This window comes from Acanthaster planci, linkage group LG11, assembly GCF_054643075.1.
Source record: "Acanthaster planci isolate LZ-2023a linkage group LG11, COTS_SCS, whole genome shotgun sequence".
Lineage (NCBI taxonomy): Eukaryota > Metazoa > Echinodermata > Asteroidea > Valvatida > Acanthasteridae > Acanthaster > Acanthaster planci.
The window spans coordinates 5,249,659-5,270,885 of NC_141787.1; the positions used below are offsets into that span (position 1 = coordinate 5,249,659).

General features: G+C 40.2%; 2 protein-coding genes across 6 annotated transcripts in view; both read right to left on the bottom strand.

The window, feature by feature from the left end:
• nup188 (nucleoporin 188) overlaps window positions 1–21,227 on the bottom strand; it is a 192,141-nt gene that overhangs the window by 26,129 nt on the left and 144,785 nt on the right. For 3 of the 5 annotated variants that reach the window (XM_087143590.1, XM_087143589.1, XM_087143592.1), the window contains 11 exons: window positions 8,596–8,685; window positions 7,917–7,982; window positions 7,026–7,139; window positions 6,101–6,230; window positions 5,218–5,283; window positions 4,300–4,401; window positions 2,776–2,896; window positions 2,176–2,266; window positions 1,985–2,061; window positions 1,477–1,591; window positions 423–555 (listed from right to left, as the gene is read on the bottom strand). In XM_087143590.1, the coding sequence (XP_086999716.1) occupies window positions 423–555; window positions 1,477–1,591; window positions 1,985–2,061; window positions 2,176–2,266; window positions 2,776–2,896; window positions 4,300–4,401; window positions 5,218–5,283; window positions 6,101–6,230; window positions 7,026–7,139; window positions 7,917–7,982; window positions 8,596–8,685 (1,105 nt within the window). The remainder of the gene's footprint in view (window positions 1–422; window positions 556–1,476; window positions 1,592–1,984; window positions 2,062–2,175; window positions 2,267–2,775; window positions 2,897–4,299; window positions 4,402–5,217; window positions 5,284–6,100; window positions 6,231–7,025; window positions 7,140–7,916; window positions 7,983–8,595; window positions 8,686–21,227) is intronic. The other 2 variants (XM_087143591.1, XM_087143593.1) reach the window with 1 other exon arrangement.
• Window positions 11,584–20,970, bottom strand: LOC110989596 (melatonin receptor type 1C-like). Its single transcript, XM_087143596.1, has one exon. The coding sequence runs from the start codon at window positions 20,961–20,963 to the stop codon at window positions 20,016–20,018; it is 948 nt and encodes a 315-aa protein (XP_086999722.1). The 5' UTR covers window positions 20,964–20,970; the 3' UTR covers window positions 11,584–20,015.

Consider the following 21,227-nt stretch of genomic DNA (forward strand, 5'->3'; position numbering starts at 1 on the left):
TACCGGCCATTTTACAGTAACGTCAAGACACTAAATTGCAAGTTGTGTGAATCAAGACAGCATTAACATGCTTGAAGCACTTGCTGAAAGGAGAATAGATTCAAATGATTCTAAGGTAGAAATCAGTCAATAAGACTAATTAATAATAACAACATGTGACAGTTTACAACAATGAAGATGGCAGCCTTTTTTGTTTTAGTGAAACAACTCATTGGGTACAGAATGAATGGCTTTATACAGAATGGCTTTATTCCTTAATTTGAACTTTCAACTGACTTGTAACTAACAAGAATGCTCCTTTTATCACTATATAAAGCAGTAAATGCAATTTCCTACATATATCTTCTGTGGAAATACACCATTGTGTGCCTTCACAGGCAGCCAGTCTGTGAGCATAGTAAATGACATAAATATCAACCTACCCACTTCTTCCCTGTCATCAAAGCGAGCGTATCTCCAATTGTGGAAAGTTGTGAATATCTCTCGCTGTACAAAGACTACGCACGCTAGCAGGTCCTGGGACGTAGCAACGTCAACATCGCTTGTACACAGACCCTGAATGCGTGATAAACAAATGAAAAAAAACAACACGGGATCAGTGTGTTGTACACAGACCCTGAACGCAACTTCATTCAATTTAAATTTGGAAGTTCTGCACAGTGATAAAGTGCAAACTGAAAGACTGGTAATTGTACCATGGAAACACACCCTTCCGAGAGGTATGAACATGAGTTCTGGGAAGATAAGTGAGTAAAACTCGGTGTTTTTATCGACGGCCCTTAAACCATCTTCTTATGATCTGATTTTCTTGCCACACTTTTCACAATGAAAACAATAAAGGGGGTTCAAAATGGCGGGTTATGCAACTTCAAAAACTGCTGTGCAAATATGACGACACTGCAGTCACAAACCTGTAACAAAGCCCGACCCAAGATGTTCTGAATACTTCAAATGCTAGGCAGCACCAAGTTCTGCTGATTGATCCTAAATACATTGCTGTGCAGGGCATCATTACACAAATATGGTAGAGTGTCAGATTGAATTGTCAATTTTTAAACCCCCCCCTTTTCTTTGAAAATGACAAAGTACTTACTAAAATGAAATTAGTTTTTCATCCTCAACTTCAACCATCCACCCAAAATGAAACAAATTCAATTTGTTTCACTGAACCTCATGTATTTCCGTTTGCCATTACAAATTCAGGCATTATCTAAAGGTGCTCGTCGACATGTAGGCTTAGCACTATTTTTCCAAGTGCAGCTATGGCGATCGATGCTTGCGTATTCACACTCTACCCAGGAAGCAGTTCTACCACACTATTCCATGAGAATACTTTAGTCCATCACCAAATAAGATTCATGCCCAGACCTTCATGTGAATGCCTGCCCTATGGCAAAAAAATGGTGAATGGATCAATGAAAATTTGGTTCTTGATCATGGATATGTATGAGGTGCAGTGATAAGGACTTGGCCTACCTGGAGGAGTGTCTTGAGGAGGCGGAGAAACTCCAGGGTGACGGGATACTCCCCCGTGGGTTGCTCCTGGCTGGCTAGCAGCTTGCCATATTCAGCTGGGTAGATACCCTCTCCACTAAACCATACCACAAGGGGGCAGGGTAACGGAATATGAGATGTGACCTTAGATGCTAACAAACTACCTTTTGAAAATGTAACTTGTGTGGGTAATTTGTAAGATTGGCAATAAATGGGATGGAACTGAAACAACTGTGGTTGGCAAAACCATGGCTGGCCCTAAGTGCAAAACCAAATAATACAGTAAAAGTCTACAGCGAATTCCTAAATGCTAAATACACATTAAATGAAAAAGCCCCCATTTCAAAGTCATTAACAAAAAAAAAAGCCGTTTGAGGCAAAATTGGTTGCCAACCAAGGGAGAACTTTTGTAAACTTTGGCTGCCCATACAGAATACCTGTCAATGTTTGTAAATAAAAGAAAGGTAATGGAGTCATTTTTTTTTTGTACCTGACTGCTTCTGCTGCATCACTGTACACATTGCCGGTATGGGGTAGGAAACCAGACTTCTGTATACTCTGCCAAACCTGAAAGTACGATACATGTGTACATTAAAAACGGTATCGATGTTTAAGTGATATTTCAAAAGGATTAGCTCAAAAATGGCTAAAATGTTTCAAGCGCAACAAAATCTAGCAAACCTGTCTGGGCTGGTGTTTAGCCAGGACCCCGATGCACTTCAGGCAGACAGACAACAGACCCAGTGGGGGATTCGTCAGAGAAGTCAAGCTACTAGATCAACAACAAAATTTGCTCATTAATGGAAAGTCATCTTAACTCCAGACAAAATTCCATCAGTTGCACAGGTACGCAACTAAAAGTCAACAAATGTCGAAAGTCAACAAGGGAAACAGGCTTTAAACTGTTTTCCATTTTGTCGTATGGGCAAGTAAGAAAGGAAAACTGGCTAATATCAGAAAGGTCTCTGGCTCATAACAAATGTAACAATGTCTAAGTATTTTGAGGTGTTGGCCTGTACTAATGATCAAGGCCCTATCTCATGGAGCCGCTTAACAGAAAAGTTGTGCTAAACTGATTTATGGTAGTGCTTGGCATGGTTGTGTTTACTACTATGCGCGCATAGAGGTTTCCAGTGTCCTTCCAAGGTAAGCGTTAGCGTAACATTGTGTGCTTAGCAGTGCCTTAACACACTGGGTTTTGAAAATCTCTAGACTGAAGACATGGATGAATGAACATCAGGATTCATGGCATAACACCGTAAATATCTACTCATGGTTTACCTTGATATCAATTGATAGAGGTAGTCTGTGATTAGCTGAAGCTCAGGGAACAGCGACCAATCAGCATCCAGAGTGTGGGTCACAAGGTCAATGATGGCCTCAGCTTGGCTGACTTGGACACCTAGGAAAAAGAGGAATAGGTTTCACAGAAAATTCATCGGGAGCTTTGACAGATCTTCCGACGTTTGAAATGGTACAAATTACAGTGAGATATTGGGTACTGGAGTCGGTGATTTTACTGGAGAAGAATAGCCATGCATCCAGCACCCGATGATTAACGCTTGCTACCTCAAATACACTGCCTTAAGGCTGGTTCCCACTTGGCACAAATGCAGCGATGAGATGTAGGTTCAAAGATTCATGCTATGACTTTGCAAACGTTGAACCCTTTTCTGTCTGCAAATGCTCTGTGACATCAAATTCGCTTCATTTTCGAATTTCCCTGGAGCACAAACTGGCCAATGCAACACAGTTACACTGGCATGCAGCTTGGACTTTGACCCCCCCAAACCGAGGAAATTCCAATCCTTACAAGACTTTATTCTGTGTTTTTCAGTTTTCGATAGCATGAGAGTGAGGTTAAAAACAATGAAAGCAGCTTTTATCCGAGGAAAAGTTCCTACCTCTTCACATCATATATTCTCTCTTGTGTGCAGAGTATACAAAAATAATACTATGGTTAACTGCTGCATGGGAGGTCATCCCTCCAGCATGTGATCATTGGTTACACACATGAAGTTCCACAACAGTTGCCAATAAGAACAGCGCACACAACAAGTGACAACTTGAAAGGTTCAAGCGATAAATTTTATTTACACACGTTTTGTGCTACTTTCTGGAAACTCCATGTATTTGGCATCCCTTTTGGGAAGGATGCATTGAAAAGTGCACTTGTTTTCAAAGATTTCAAATCGTCGTTTGCCACAACACTGAAGGTACTGTTGCTGTGATGTCAATCAGGAAGGCGATGCTTGTTCTATAGTGTAATTCGACCAACAGAATTAGAAGCCATTACTGTGGTGGCACAACGCTCATGGACATGGGGTACGCGCGTGTTACAAGCCTCTTTGACCAATAGGGTGTCGTGATTTACCAAATGTATGCGCGCGCGTCAAGCTGAAGAATGTGCGTGTGAGAGCGGCGCCACCGCAGTGACGGCGTTTAAACGGATTGGTCTATAGGGTTTTCTAACTAATTTATGGAGCAAGAATTTGCTCGTTGAAAACAGTTCTGAGACAGAGTTCTATTACCATACACAATGTACAACAATGAATCACTGAGGAAAGGCAATTTATGCTAGCACAATATCAAAGCTTCTAGTAGCTTTTTGGGGGTGTCTTCCAAGGATGACATCATAGTTTTTCTCACAAATATGGAAATACTCATCGGCAGAAAACTAAAAAAAAAGGCACAAGAACAATGTTTAGTTCATTTTCAAGGGATGTACTGGTATTTAAAAACTTGCATTGCATCGACCCTCCAAAGTTTGAGAAACCTGGAGCTGTCTGCAGTGAAGGGACTGACCTGATGGTATGTTGCCCTGTCTAATTCTGACCAATAGCCAGTCAATCAGACATTGGAATAACTGCCAGCCACTGAAATCAAAATTCCAACGGATCAGGTCGACTGCAGAATGCAGGGGGAAACAAACATAATTGTGAGGGATAAACAATGCTGACGAAGGCTGTCTGGTTCAGAACTCTGATGAATTAAAAAAGCTGCAGAATGCAAGGAAACACAAAATAATATCACTCTACTAATGAAGATGGATATCCAAATCCTTCCAAAAAGTGCACAAAATGGCACAATCTTTGAGACAATGATGGGTTTCTGTCCTTTTGCTGTAGCATGCATTTGAGTTACTTGATTCAACTATGAGCCAGAAGATATGGGTAACAGCTTTGAGTAACTGAGCTCAAGTCTGAATCAGAGACTTGATTCCCATGATTTAAGTCTGTGTCCATGTTTGAGTCAACTGATGGAAGTGTGAGTGTCAATCTTCAGTCACTTGGTTCAACATTTATTAGCTCAAGAGTTACTTCTATCAATACTGAGTGCTGAGTTTCAAGTAAGTCCTGATGCACATGCATCAAGCTGCTTATTTCATATCTGAGTCTGGGATCTGCATTAAGTTCTCAGCCATGTGAGAGTAACTAGTCATGATTCGAAGTTTGTCTGAATCACAAGAAACAATCTTTGAGTAAACTCAACTTTGATGCCTGCAAAATTTGGAGAGTTCAACCATGTTCAAATTACTTAACAACTGTCTGAAATTATACACAAGTCAATGGTAGTGGCTGCAGCCAGTTCCCATAGAGACATGCATTATTTTAAGCCAAAGCTAAGTTAATATGGCACAGCCGTACTTTCCTTGGAGGGAACAAACTCACTTTACATAGATTTCCATGAGGAAAGGGTAATTGTTTTCTGACCGATACTCACCCCTGCCCCTCTGAAACTGGACACCCAGTGAACCAGCTGGCATGATAAAAGCTCGACAATGATCACCTTCAGACAATGAAAGAATTAGGAATTGAAATAAAAGAGGGAGGTACGATGGCAAAAGCTCTACATTAAAATATGCTCACATTAATTTAGGTATGGTTTGACTGGTAACTTACAGTTGACTGTAAGTTAATTTGCAAGGTATAAAAACCAAGCATTCTGGACTGTATCCCTCTGCTCATGCTAAGGTGCAAAATGGCATGAAGTATAGAGATTTGCTACACACAATTTGACTTAATTGTTGTATTAACGACAGCAGGCACTTTTAGAAAATGATATAAAATCTTAATTCCAACTAGAAAAATACACCATCAGAATCAATGAACCCTGAGCTGGACCAAAGAGATGGGGCAATTTTCCAATCAACAGAGGCTCCTTTGGTTGGAACTACACTTCACTAGTTTGCAAATGACTGTCAAATGCACACGTTACCGTTACATCACTAGCAACAAAATGAACACTCCCTACCAATATGGCTCTTTTCAACTAATGAGGGGGTGCTTCTACTCAAGACGGATAAAAACAAGAAAAATGCGTCCCTTTGGACAGTCCATGAGAGTGGAGCAAGTTGCAGTGGAAACACTGCAGATGTAGGTGTTACTTGAACGGAGAGAAAATTAAGGAATGTTGCCTCACCCAAAATCCAGATACCTTTATTTCTCAAACTATTACCCTGAGATTTGACTTAATGGGAGTTCATTATAATATCCCTTTTGATTCCTGCAAGGCGGTTGATCTTGGCAGCTTCAGAAAGGTTCCTAGCAAAAGAATGCTCAGGGAGTTTGAGATATGCTGTGGAAAGTCTAGGTTCCTTTTGTACCTGCTGGCAGGACCACCTTGTCCTGCATCAACTTCCAGACTCCTTTCTGATTGGTGCTCTGCAGGTCCATTGACCGGTTATTGTCCAAGGGCTCCGTGAAGGACGGGAGATGTTCCACGAAAGCAAACACCTAGGGGTAAAAAAATAACATGATTAGGGCATGATGAGAAGCAGTGTTAAGTCAAGGTTAGATTAGTTTCACAGTCTAGCCAGTAACAAGTCTCTTTACAAGTCCAGTCAACAAATTTCCAGGTGAACAACGACAAAGGCACACTTTTGTCACAGTCCATTTGACCGGCTTGAGACTTGCCTTGAGACCGGGGGACTTGTGATGGACTTGCACGGTCTTTCGAAGGACTTGACAATGCTGGTCTGGACCACAATCTTAGACTGCTGGGTTTAACAGCCAAAAACGTACATGTTGAGTTTGCTTGGGATCCAAACAATAATACCAAGTTTAGGCTTCAATCCTGGTTTGGGCAAAAAGCGTTAGCGCAAATGCTGCACAGCCCTTGGGATATGCTGTCAGATCCCAAGCAGCCAACCACAGAGTTTCAGAACATTAAGACCAACTTGATGTGTTGATGTTTAAACATTACAGTGTATGTTACAAAAAAGTTCCTTTTGGGGGTGTTCAAAGGCTTTTTAGACTTTGTGTGGACATGTGAACATAAGAAATCCACACAGTGAAGAAATGAAGGTACTTTGTGCACAGGTTGGCACAACCCTGAATGTCACAGAAGTATGGGATGGCAATATACCAATCAAGTCAAAATCCTGAGGGTTTGCTCAATTGCGATGCTTAAAATTATTTTGGTTTTAACCAAAGAAAGTCTCTCACACATTTCCCTCTCTCCCTGACTAGCAACAAAACGCAAAAACCATGATTCTATCTTTTCTATGATACCGAGTTTCTTCTCGTTACCTGTCTGCTGCCCTCGCTTGTCAGTGGGGTCAGGAGTTGAAGTAACGGATTGAAGTCCAGCGGGAAGCTGTTAGTGGAGGACCGAAGGAGAGAGAATATGCCACCCTCTACATCCTACAAAAGTTAGGGAGTTGAGAAAATGGGACAAGAATTTATTCTTGAATGGCCCAATGTGACATGGGGCACTTAAGGAAGGAAATCCAACTATCTTTTACCGTATATAAACCCCAAAATGCCAGGGTCATTTGGACAGTCTCACAGCCTGGGTGATAATCCGACACCCCTCCCCCCATGTGACTTGTCCCGTGAAAATTTTTTTTAATTTAGAATGCATATAAACGTGTCCATTATGAGTATATCCTTTACACGTTCAATTCGAAAGCTTTGTTATTATAATCATCTCTGGTTTACGTTCTCATGCACTGTGCACATGCCTATGAACTATGGTTAAAATAAGTTCAACCAGGCTTTACAATTACATTTCAAGGACTCCTAAGCTTTCAATCAAATATGATGATTCTGATTTGTATCATCATATTTGATCAAAAGTGAAAAATTGTTGAATTACAGAAATTCTTGATGGCTGAAAATCATGGATACTTCACTCAAGAGTAACGGGTGAATTGATAACAACGTGTCTCAAGTCCCGACGACAGTGAGATGCCTTTCTTGCACATCATTTGAGAGGTTTTGATTTGACTTGAGACTGAATAACTCATGAGTGGTGAGTGACGACTTGGTTGCAAACCTGTTTCATGAGAGAGTTCCACATCTGAAAACTTTTTCCGCCTCATCAGTAACATAAGCTTTCTAACAGAGACTGCCATGATTATCAGGTTTGATTTACTAATTGCTTCCTCGCACATTCTTGCCACACTTAGGTCAACTTACGCTATCCCAAAACTCCATGCATAGTTGAGGTTGCTTAAGAAGCTGACACGCAAGATGTATCAATTCCTGTGCATGGGAAGAAATGAAATGACAAAAAAAGAACCCAATGACTGACCCACCCACCAGACTGAAAAAAGGAAACAAAACGAAACCACGCACTCACACGAACAAAGATAATTCCATGCATAAGTATATTCCAAGCATAAGTAAACTAAAGTTACTATGGGGATACATCTCTGTCCTAATAACTCAGTCCTGTATTTTTTACAAAAATTACTCCCTCAAAGCAGGGCCGGCAAGAGTGTGTACATATAAAAACCATTTATCTTCAAATTCGGTAAAAGGTGAACAAATACCGAGATACAAATTTAACTCAAACCGTTTTTAAGAAAGCATTACACAAAACAGCAAGATTAAAAATTAGCATATGTAATTTGTCCATTTAAGCCCTCATGAACAGCATCACATTTGGCCGCAAATTTCAAATTTCAAACAGGGAATATCTTTTTAATGTATAGCCATGGCCAGGACTGTGTCAACACATCCTCCGGCAAGAAATGGTTAAATAAGTTGTCAAAGATAATACATTGTGTTTATCACTGTCATTGGTGACCATTAGTACTGAGGACAGTGAGGGTGATTGTCTTGGCGCAAGTTGTTTTTTCAAATGTGTACTTACGTCTCGTCCACCAAGCGTGTCCTCTTGAAACAGAGTCAATACCAAGGTCAGAAGGGAGTAAACACTGACATGACACACCAGACTGAGAATCTGAAAATAAAGCAGAGAGATTTTTCCTTAAATGTGGACGAGTCGGGCGAGGAGGATAATTTATGCCTGAACAATTCTGTCTGGTTTGACGCGCTGGCAAAGACAAGACAAGTTGGTGGGACATTTTCCAACCTGGTTTAATCACATGCATGATGCCCACATTTACATTACACAGCTGGTGTGGGCATTTCTTTTCCTCTCATGTCGTTGAGGAGACTGGCTTGGTCCACACAAGGTTCACACAACCTGCATTATGAGGACCTCTTTTGTTCATGGGTCCACACTAGGTTTGTAAGGTTGGCATATAGTCAGCATGGACTTAGTCAAAGACAACAAATAAACCTCTGGATGCATGCAGTGAGTTCCCACCAAAGGGATGTCCTTGCCAAGTACAATCATTATCTATATGGTACAGCTGGAGTGAACACTGCAGTAACCAAATGCCACAATCACAAAGTTCCTTTGTTTGCTTGGAGAAATTGGACATGTTGACTAGAAAATCAAACACATTCAAACTTTTCACATTCATGACTCAATCATCGGCAATAACCCAATTTCCTTTGAAGTTCACTAAATACCCCAATGACGAGTAATGCTGCTTAATTGCATGCATCTGTAGTGGAAATAGTCAACATGGATGGAATATCTTGTGATGCAGGTACTTCATTATGTAACAAGGCAAAGTCCTCAGTTTGTGATGTATAAAGCAGTAGCAGTAACGGTTGTTTTGTTCAAAATTACTGCTCCAAGGGTCCTGCCAAACACTCTCAGCAACTAAACCAGTTTCAAGAGAATTTTTTGCCTCATTCATGTAGTTCAATTTTACAAACATTGCTATATTGAAAACAAGAGGTTATTGTTCTAAATGAAGTACTGAACAGCAAATATGCCGTTCATGGATTTCATTTTAGAAGAATGAGCTGAGTTGACCAACAGCCCCCTCCCCCACCAAGCCAAATCCCAGAATGACCAACCCTCCAGAATTGTTTCATGTTAGGGCAACACTTCGCCTTCTATTCTTGGCCTTATAATGGACAGAAAACAATGGGCTCATATGACTCAACAGTGGGGAGGACAGTTTCTTCAGGGTGCATTATCATATGATGCACCTAACTGATGGCTTAAATCAAAGCTTTTGAAAACATGGATTTGTGTTAGGCACAGTGTTTGATCTTTAATTACACATTCATTTATTTGATGATCACCAAGTCTTCAGCAACAGTCCTCTCAACAAGCAACACTTCATTAACCCTCAAGATGGAGCCAAAGACAGAGGTGTAGCAAGGATTAGAGAAAAAAAAAAGCTCACATGGTTGGGATTTTACAGCAATCTGCTCGAAGTGGGAAACAATGGAGGGCATGTTTTTTGAATGGAATGAAGGGCCTTTGGTGGGAACTCACAGGTTGAGCGTACAGGTTTATGCATGCTTGCCAATGAGCGTGCAACCAGTGTATGTTGGCACGTATGATTTTCACGTGTCAGTTGCGTGCATGAGCCCACCAGCCTGTTACTCCCGTGCCGGATACGGTTAGACCTTTAACCTTCCACTGTCAAATCAGTCTCCAGACAAAGTGATTCCCTTGTTCATATCTTGGACATTTTCTCCAGGAAAAGCATGGAAATGGGGAAGAGGGGAACGGGAGACTATTGAGATGCTGGGGCCAGCAGATACAAATATAACAGCCCTTTTTTTTTTACAGCATTGTGTACGCTCAGAACTACATGCACGCCTATTCTGAACTGATGAAAAGGACGAGTATATTTGCCGCGCCCCTAAGTGACTCAAGGTCTCCTGTTCATACTTGAAATGAATTGTTGAAGAGGACATGTTTAATTTGCCCTCTATATTGACTGGCCTACATTTTAGGGTTGGTTCTGGGCCTGGCATTTATCTGGGATGGATTGAGTGTGTACCTGCATGCAGTATGCCCCTGAGTAGGCTGCTGCAAGCTGGACAGGCATCGTCGTGGTTTCTCTTCAAAGCAGACGTTCATGCAGTGGCGTCTGTGCATATACTGCGCAGAGGCATTGCTCAGTGACTACATGTCATAGTGTGTTCATTCTTTGTTTCCACTGTTCAGCATTTAGAATGGATTGGTGTAGCTGATTCAAGCCGGTGCCAACCACCCTCAGGTAATTAGAGAGTCGGTGTTAATAGGTTTCTATCAGTGCGCCACCTCAATGGTACGATTCTGTAGGTTGGATGTTCTTGTCAAGGAGCAATAGCTGAGTTCGGGCGGCTTGTTCCCGTATGCTCACAAACAGTTCGATTTGTTGTTTGTGGGTTGGCCGCTCGAATGCCGGGAAGAAACAAACAACATGCAACATGGCGGCGTCCATGTACGTTACTCGAGAGTTAAGGTTTGGATGGGTTGAATTCTTTTCTACATAAACAGGAACATTCATTTCTGTGTTTGGGAAAATAATTAATGTTAATGTTGCAAAACTTCCCATTGTCTACATGGTCTATGGCTTTGGAAGCCACCTCTCCACTTTTTGCAGCTGTTCAAAAATCAAAATCTCACGAGTTTTTCCCTGTGTTCCTGTAAAACCCTGACGAGGAGGTGGTGTGTGATCCTGTTCCGAGAACAGTGTTCTTGAGTCGTGTTCCCGCCGTTTGCGAGAACAAGATACCCATGTCAAGAACAGACTGCCCTAATGCGACCAATGAGAGAGGAATATCATGCCCAGTTGCATGACCAACAATAAGTTGTAGACACTGTCTGCAGGGCATCATTGATGCTTGTGTGGTGTGACTTTATTTACAGCTCAAACACTATTAACCAATGGGGGCTGAATGACTTACACAGACAACGGCCCAAATGGTCGAATCAGAACCAACTTCATTACAATTCTCTTCAAACAACATATCAATGAGATAAAATGCAACCACAAGATTCAGTACTGAGACTGTTTTATTGACAAGGGATCATTTAAATATTGAGAGAATCCTGCCAATAGGTGCTGTCATTCCTGATAACGATTAACAGTGTCACAGTCAAATGACCAGGACTAAAGAACGGAAACTTCATCACAACGAATTTACATATTATAATCCAAGGAAAATGACAAAATAATCAAATTAAAGTCTGAAAATGTGTCATTTGTGAAAATGTGTCAGTGATATAAAAGTTAGCATTACTTGTTTAAAACACACCAAGGACATTTCTGTTAATTTCTGGTTTGAGGTTTTGTTCCTACAGTATGAATAACCAATTTCCAACAAAATGACAAAAGGAGTTTGTTACAACGTATGCAACATGCACATATCGTTGGTAGTGAAATAACACAACTATAAACCCTATCATAGCATTAAAAATGTACAACTTAATGCTTCCTGAAAATGTAATAAAACTTTATTCATCTTTTCATGCAAATAAAAATTTTAAAAAAGATAAAGATCAAAAACCAAGGACTCAAAACAACAAAAGACCAGAGACCAGAAAGATTAGAAACTGATAGCAAATTTGACCAAAAAAAACAATCAAAACCCAAGACCGACAATTATCAAGGCCAAAGACCAAAGATCAAACGCAGGAAAAAAACACCCCAAAACCAAAGACCCTGAGGCATAATTCTGTGCCAACAAGCCCCAGACTTGTTACAATCCAGGACCCAGAGCCAAAGACAATGCAAAGTACAGGCCTTTGGAAAGTCTGTACATCTATGTATCGTCCCTCTTTAAAATACTCTTTACTCTGAACATGCAGCTGATGTATCGGTAGATCAGCCAACATGAAAAGATGGGGCATCATGGATTCCGACCTCTGCCCATGTAGTCAAGTCCACATACACAAACATGTCTTGACTGGGTACGACATGACGGGGCCTCCTTGGTCACTGTCCAAAATCGCCAACCCTCAACTAGTGACATACATGTACGTGGGCCTCTGAATGCAGTAACTGACATATGATTGGATACCACTACTGAGCTCCAACCAACAAAAAACAATCTATCAGTGAGTGGATTTATCATGTAGTCTGGTTGGGGACTGTCAAACTCCTTGGGCATTAAGACTGAAAATCTTCTTATTAAAATCCTCCACCTTGCTGGAAAACAATGACACGTGGAAACTTTCAGGGAGTATGAAGCCCCCGGTAAAGCATCAATGACTGGGCACTGACTCATGCCTGCTTTCTAGGCTAGAGTTTATTATACCATTTCTACGATGCAACACTTGTTTAGAAATTATTTTTACAAATCTACAGCCAACTAGATTTCTAATGGACCACAGATACCAGGGATTTGGTGAGGATTTTTTTTCTAAATCTACAATTACTGTACAGCTGAAATAGGATTCAAAGGAAAACATATTGAAAAGCACTAATGTGAAAAGATTTGGTAATCACCATCTAAAAGGTTGTTTGTTAAAATATGTCAAAATGAACACTAACACAAATCATCAAAAATATACACAAGAAATAAACAACAAGATAACGCGAGCGGCATAAATACACTTCATTAATTTCTATGTATCTTGATGAAGTCCACACATCAAACATGGCCAATGTCACAATACATAATCACCAGCTGTTTGGCAAATACATGTACACATAACTGAAGTCAGAGAATAGACTCTTAACCGTAGATTTGTAAAAAAAAAAAAAAGATAACCTTGCTCATTGTTAGCACAACTACACCTGAAAAGGCTTTAAACTGTAGACTCAAGGAAGAGTAGTTTGCCCAGCCCACCCCTTTGAGAAAAATACATTTCCTTGTTCATTTTTCCTTGACTTTATCTGCCTTGAGCCGAAGAACCTCCTCATTGGTTGAAAAGAGCCAGGTTGGTAGGGAGTAGGCCTATTCATTTTGCTGGTAGCGAAGTGACCCTAATGCACGCATTTCATATTTGCAAACCAGCAAAAAGTGATTCACACCAAAGGCGCCCGCTTTGCTAGGAACATGGTGCCATCTCCTGACCCAGCTCGAGGCTCATACCTAGGAGAGGCTTCTTTCTGGTTAGCAACACGCCATTTACTCTAAGCATTGGAACTTCAACCACATTAAAATGCTTTATATGTTCTCCAGCCTTGCACCTGTAGAAGTTTGACCACTGTCTTTTCACAAGACACAATCAATCAATCCAAAATGTTATTGAAGTTCCCCCCAAGAATTTAAGGATCACATGCAAAATTGACGAGAAACCCTCTCTGGTATGTCTTACCATTACCCACGGATTATGCAGCAAAACACGACTCTGAAGTTGGAACGCCTGGCTGCATAGATGAACGGATTAATATAACTCTTAGCCAGAAAAATTGCAAAAGATGTGGAATGAAACCACACAGGCAGAGAACAAAAAAGCAGCAGCCTTGGCAGTGTAGGAATCATACACAGCATGAAGGAACACATGACAAGCGCGAGATTCTTGGTCACTTGTATCTGGAGGTTGCTGTCACGTCGGATTCGCTTGCTGTGGGTGAAGACATTATAAAAGATGTTGATGTGACCCCAGAGTAAGAGGGACACCTGAAGTGGAAAACATGTAGCAAAGGCAATGAAGCTGAACACATCAACAGAACCAGTCAGGATCCATGTGCAGAGTGAAGAATTAGGATTAAAATTGATTTCCATGATGCCACTCAAAGCCGGGAAAATCACGACAGCCAAGGGCACCAGCCATGTCAGGATAATCCCAGCCAAGGTCCGTCACCTGTTGATGGCAATACAGGCCAGGTTGTTCAGGCTGCAACTGGAACAGAGTACCAGCAAGAAGCCTGCGAGTTTGCAGGGGGCGTTAGGCGGGGGCCAGTTGTCCTCACTCAAAACTGCCACCATGTTGATTGGGATGGTATAGATACAGGTCAAAAAGTCAGCTATACTCAGGTTCAGCACAAACATGTTTGTAGCGTTGTGGAGTTTTCTGGATAGGATCACAGCGGCTATGACCAAGGCATTATCAACAGTTCCCACCACAGAGATGATGCCAAAGATAGCAGCAAAAACCTGCCGCTCACTGTAGGATGTGTACACCTCCCTGTCGCAACTAGATGCGTCATGTGTCAAGTTGTCTCGCTCATCCATCTTTTCACAAAATCTGTAGCAATATGTAGAAAATATACCCAAAGCCTACAGTGGCTAGTTTCTACAGAATACATTGATTAATGCAGGTTGAAGATGCCACTGTGCATGCCAGAATAGTTTACTTCTGCACAACTAGGAGTCTGTTGCACGCACTGTCACAGCAAACATGGCTGCCTATTGGATGAAGAAGAGACCAAAACATGCTGTACGCACTGGGTTAAGTGCTCCAAACCATCAGCACTTTATACAACACAGGAGATTATAGGTTTCAGTCCCACGCAAAAAAAATACCATAAAAGATTTGTTTCTTCACAAGGGTTTCATGAATGCTGATTGACGTATGCAGATGTGACAGAAATATCCATCAACTCTATGCATGGCTATTTACTCAATGATGACACACAAATATCATTCATGCCATTTGCCAGGTACCAAGGTGAAATAAACTTCAGCTCTACAAAATCAATGGCACACTGTCGTTGTGGACATTGAATCGTTGTGTCTGCAGTATCTTCAAATCCGGTCAATAAAACTGAAAATCAACCAATCTTGGAATACCACTGAGTTCTGGCCTATCTCATGTTTTGCCACAACAGCGTTGATCACTGCTGGATGCAAAAAAGCTCCCTCCGTATGTATCTCCTGCACAGAGTCCATTCAGCTTGTCATCTCTTGGAAAAATGGTGGACAGCGGATATTTATTTGTGACAATACACAGGCTTTCGTTCAATTTACTAATTGATACTGGATGTATTTCCCTTTAGAATGATTCTAATCACGAGCCATTAAAAGCTGCGATGATGCCAAAGTAATCATATTGCCATCAGCAGTACCACTGTGACTTTTAATGTCATTTGTTACAATGCAAATGCATCGATCAGCCGATATGCTTGGCTAAACTTACAGATCTGACTCATGAGCCGGCTGGACATAAATTCAATCGTATACCACATAATAAAAAAACATACAACATAAAGAAATGAAGACGTAATGGCAGTGAGACGTACTTGTAGTATTTCTTGGTAGCCTGATTCATGTACCGCATGTGTTCTCTACAACATATATAGTTACTGCTCTTCCGTGACGGGGAAGCAAACTTCATTTTTTATTAAGTCACAAATTTATGATGAAGACATCATTATCAGTAATGCATGAATAAATCTATTCTAGCCAATGAAAATTTAGCTGTGTGCCAATGTACTTATTGAGGCACTATATTTTTTTGGGTACATTTGAACCTCATTAATAGATCACAGTTAATACAAGATTATGCTAACAAAGAGGACATTTTTGGGTCCCAATCTTTTGCTTCTCTTTTTTTTTTTAAATTCCTGATAATATAAAGTTATTGTTATAACAAGGTAATAAGTCAGAAGGACCTCTTATTAACGAGGTTCAACTGTATATGTATTTTGTGGAATTTAATAAACTCATACATAGTGTTTTCAATGCGCATTAAAAATCTCCCACTGAGGTCTCAGACTAATCCCTTTTCCATCTTACAGAAGAGGATTTTTTTCAGGAATTCTTGAATTGCACCTACAGTACATGTATGTATCCTATCAACTGCCACCGTAAGTCTTTGCATCCCAAAGGTTTCTGGGACCAATTTTTGCAGTTTATACACCATGGATGATTTCCAGCTTCAGGAGCAAAACAGACTCATTTTGGCTCCTGTAGCACAGAATTTTCAAGTTTAATCATTTTTAAGTTTGGTTTAAGTTTATTAAGATCATGTTGCTGGTTTTAGTTGCACTGCATAATGACCAAGATTTCTAATCTCAATAAAATACATGTGTACATGTACTCGTACAGACAAAAGGTTGATGTACATTGGTACCTCTATCATGTCAAACTCTGCAGTGGGCAATTTGAATGAAGTGAATTAAATCATGATTATAAATCCTTCACATCAAATTCGTTCTCTTAATCCAAAACGCTGATTGAATCAAAACAAGTGGATGAAATTGAACAAATAAAAAATCCTACCAACCCAGATTGTCTGTAACAAGTGAACATTCATATGTATTAATACTGGGAACTGAAAGGCTCAGAGAGGGGGATTTTGCTGTTTAGAACCAATTTGAAAATTAACACAGTTTGCCTCTTTTAAGAAAGTGTAAATATACTGATTTAACTGAATATCAATCAATTTAAATCACAATTTAAATCGGTGCTTTACAAGAAGGTGATTTAAGTTAGCCAACCCAGCACTGATGTAAGAGAAATTTTCAAGTTTGCAGGACAAAACTGACAACTGAGCAAAGATACAATCTTTGTACCAGCAACTTGTTTTCAATTTAAACAACAAAATAATTAGGGACACTCCCATGTTCAACCCTGGGGGGAAATGAAAGCGGACGACAAAGTTTGGTGCTTAACCACCTACGGAGGATATTATTCCACAATGAATACAGCCCAAGGGTGGTATTGGTTTTAGTTGAAAATACCTACTTTTGAACCACGACCACAGTTCTTTACAAAGTTGGAATTCACAAATTGATGGTCATTTGTGACATATCTTTATACTGCATCATCACATTTTCTTTAACGCCCAAGTCTGTGTTGTGGACTTTTAATTGGTTTGAAACACTCAACAACACCGATCAACATGTACAATGTATATGTATATTATTTCACACTGATGCACACAAAATACAGGGTAAAATTTTGTTTGAATGAACAATGGATTTCAGACAATTAAACAACAAGGGCTTATTTACAAACACTACACGTACATGTGAGTTACTCTTATAATGTGTTTTAAAATGAAAGAATTTGACAATGATATCTGAACTCTTTTGAACAATCATGTGACAAATAAACGTCTTCTGGAAAGCTGTAAGTGTAACACCTACATGTAGATAATGAAACAGGTGTGTCCACAAAACTGAAATCATTTTCACAACTTATTTCTATCTGTGAGCCAGAAAAATCTTTCATTTCTGAAAGGCAAAGATGTTCTTGTCATGTAAAGCAGCTGCTTGAATCAATTACTTTTCCTTTCACAAAAAGAGAATGATTGAACACCATGTAAAGAGGCAGAGACTGGGCTCTATACATTCCTCAAGTCTGCATCTTGCACGATAACAGCAACAGAATAAATGAGCGGCTTTTCTCATTCAGAAAAAGCCAAGATGGCCTCCTGCCTCTGATACACAACCAAACACCACAAACACGAACAAACAAAATGAGACTGCTTTTTGCACACAGACCAAGGTAAAATACCAGCATTTTGTAGCTACACATGTACATGTCGCACGCAAAATAAATGCATGCACCTGTTCATGGCATGTTTCTCACTCATTAGTCATTTGATGCACGTATAAGTATCCCAGTAACAAATTCTAGTGAACTCTACTTTTGTCAAAACTTGAGAGTTCAGTTTAAAACCTGGCATGCACTTTATCCTTTGTACTGTATAGGTGTTTGTACTTGTCTCTGAAGGAAATGTCTTCTCTGAGGGGACATGTACCCGTAGGTGTTATTCTGCATGCATTTCACCAAGGCTAAGACATAATGGTTTGTGAATTTAATCAAATAACTTGATTTAAATTTTTTAATTGAAGTCCAAATTCGTTAAATTTTGTCACAAAATAAATAAATAAAAGAACATTATTACACCTGCAGCTAATTTACTTGCTTTTGAATAGACCTTTTGAGCCAACATGTCTCACATTTTTATTACAATCATACAAATCCGATTCAAATCCAATTTAAATTTTAAACATCCGATTTTTTTATTTAAAAAAATTCAAAAAATCAACTACCCAATTTCACAGGGTACTTTAATGCCTTTTTGGTTTTTATGTTAATGATAATTCTATATTCATGAGAAAACTGTGATGTCATCTCAGGAGGAAGCCTCAATGTTACATTGGTCTGTACACAAAAAGTCCTGCATTTTTGTAGATTTTCTTGGACTAAGTTTCTCGTCCTTTCCTGGTTCATTGTTGTTTATTTGCACAGTAATAAGAAACCATCAATCCCTCTCTAAGAAATGTTTTCACAGTTAGTAAATTCTGGGTTCACAATTCAAAAAGAAATACGTATGCACTGAACCATGTCTTCCGTAGCTGACCTTAACAGCAACAGCGCCCTCAGTTGTTCAAGAAAACATGGATAATTTTGAACGGTTAAAAGTGTGCACTTTTCAACACATTTTCAACCAAAAAAGAGTTTGTGTGAGTGTGTAAGGGTTTTCATACATTAAAGAAAAGTGCACAGATGCAGAAAACCTGTGTCGACGATAATTCATTTCAGCTACACTTTAAACGTACGTTTAAGACAGGCTCAGCAGAATGGACGTGACTAATGCCCGAGCCGCAGGCGATGGCATTTATCAGCATTCGTTCTCCAGAGCAAGGTCTTAAATGTTAGTATCGACCAAGCACATATTTATTCCCAATCATAAATACCTTTTTATTCAGAGAGACAAAACAAGTCAACAAATGATGGATTTCCAACAATTTTGTTCTAAAACTTTACTTTCATTTTCCGAACACCCCCGTCCATTTTATGGTATATTCCTTTTGAAAGTTGTCCAAAAGAATCCCCTTCATTGAACTTGGTGCGCCCGTGGTGCATTACATGCACACAGACTCCTGACCAGTCAAACCCAATTAAACTGTCTTGTATTCATATGCTAGCACATGATTTATGCCGCTGGCATTATCACTTCTCAGCAGGCATTATCAAATGTTAATACACAGTCATGTGACATAAACATTAATAATAATAAACATTAATATACAAACACTTTCCATTCAAGTGAATATCCTTCAAATATTAGGCCCAACCCACAATTGCAATCAGAGTAACCAACACTTTGGGCATTTAATTTCTTTCTTGAGTAATGTAGGTATTTTTTAAAAGTTAATAACAGTCAAGAATCATGCTCACAATCGGCACGCATCCACCATTCTGAAAGAAAAACAAACTTTTCGAGCAGAAATTACAGTCTCGGCAACAACTCATTATTCCTACATTTCTAAAGACACGGAACATGAAAAGGAATGAAAATTGGCACAGTTGTGGAAAAACATTAGCAAGTGGTTATGTAATCAACCAATATTGAGGACTTTATGAATACAGAACAGCTTTGCCTATTTACACTCAAAAGCAGAACTGCTTTAAACATTCTAAGACCTTCAATACATGAACACTTGACCTTTGTCCTATCAGAAGCCAAAAATTCAAACACTTTGTGGGATGTTGTGAACTTTCCTACTGCCCTCTGCAGATCACTTGTACCATTGGCATAATTCCTGAAGGGAGCTAAATTTCTACATATTTCTTTCAGGATCACAAGCAGAATCCGCACGAAACCCTCTCTGGTATGTCTTTCCATTTTCCTCGGATTATGCAGCAGAAAACCACCCTGAAGTTAGGGTGCTTGGCTGCATAAATGAGTGGATTCAAACAACTGTTAGCCAGAAAGATTGCTACAGCAGCTTGCAGAAACCATACAGGCTCAGAACAGGAAAGCAACAGACCTACGGATAATGGTGTCATACACAGCATGAAGAAACACATGACAAGTGCAAGATTCTTGGTCACTTGTATCTGGAGGTTACTGTCACGTCGGATTCGGATTCGCTGGCTGTGGGCGTAGACATAATAAAAGATGTTGATGTAACCCCAGAATATGAGGGAGACCTGAAGTGGAAAACATGTAGCAAAGACAATGAAGCTGAATACATCAACAGAACCAGTTGGGATCCATGTGCAGAGTGAAGAAACAGGATCAAAATTGATTTCCATGATGCCGCTCAAAGCTGGAAAGATCACGACAGCCAAGGGTACCAGCCATGTCAGGATAATCCCTGCCAGGATTCGTTGACCACTGAACATCTTCTTATAGGTTGCCTTGCTTTTGGTGATCATGACGTACCTGTTGATGGCAATACAGGCCAGGTTGTTCAGGCTGCAACTGGAACAGAGTACCAGCAAGAAGCCTGCGAGTTTGCAGGGGGCGTTAGGCGGGGGCCAGTTGTCCTCACTCAAAACTGCCACCATGTTGATTGGGATGGTATAGATACAGGTCAAAAAGTCAGCTATACTCAGGTTTAGCACAAACATGTTTGTAGCGTTGCGGAGTTTTCTGGACAGGATCACAGCGGCTATGACCAAGGCATTGTCAACTGTTCCCACCACAGAGATGATACCAAAGATAGCAGCAAAAACCTGCCGCTCACTGTAGGATGTATACACCTCCCCACGGCAAACAGACGAGTTGTCTAGGCTGTCCATCTTTTTCACAATGTCTGTAATGCCTGCAATGGACACTTTGTCAATTAGTTGATCAATACAAGAGGATTTTGCTCCGGCATAAAAAAGCCCCTTCTGTATGTAGTCCAATAAGCTTTCAATCTGCCCAACAAAGACGTTTGGGGCCTCAAAGCACGAGAGCTGCACACCTGCAAGGTCTTCACAAGGTAACAATATACAACTGAGTGAGCATGTCACACTTCAACTTGCATCATTCCTCAACACTCCCTGACCAGACAAAGGCCT

Excerpts from the sequence above, each read along its gene's own strand:
- LOC110989596 (XM_087143596.1), bottom strand. The coding sequence starts at position 20,963 with ATGGACAGCCTAGACAACTCGTCTGTTTGCCGTGGGGAGGTGTATACA.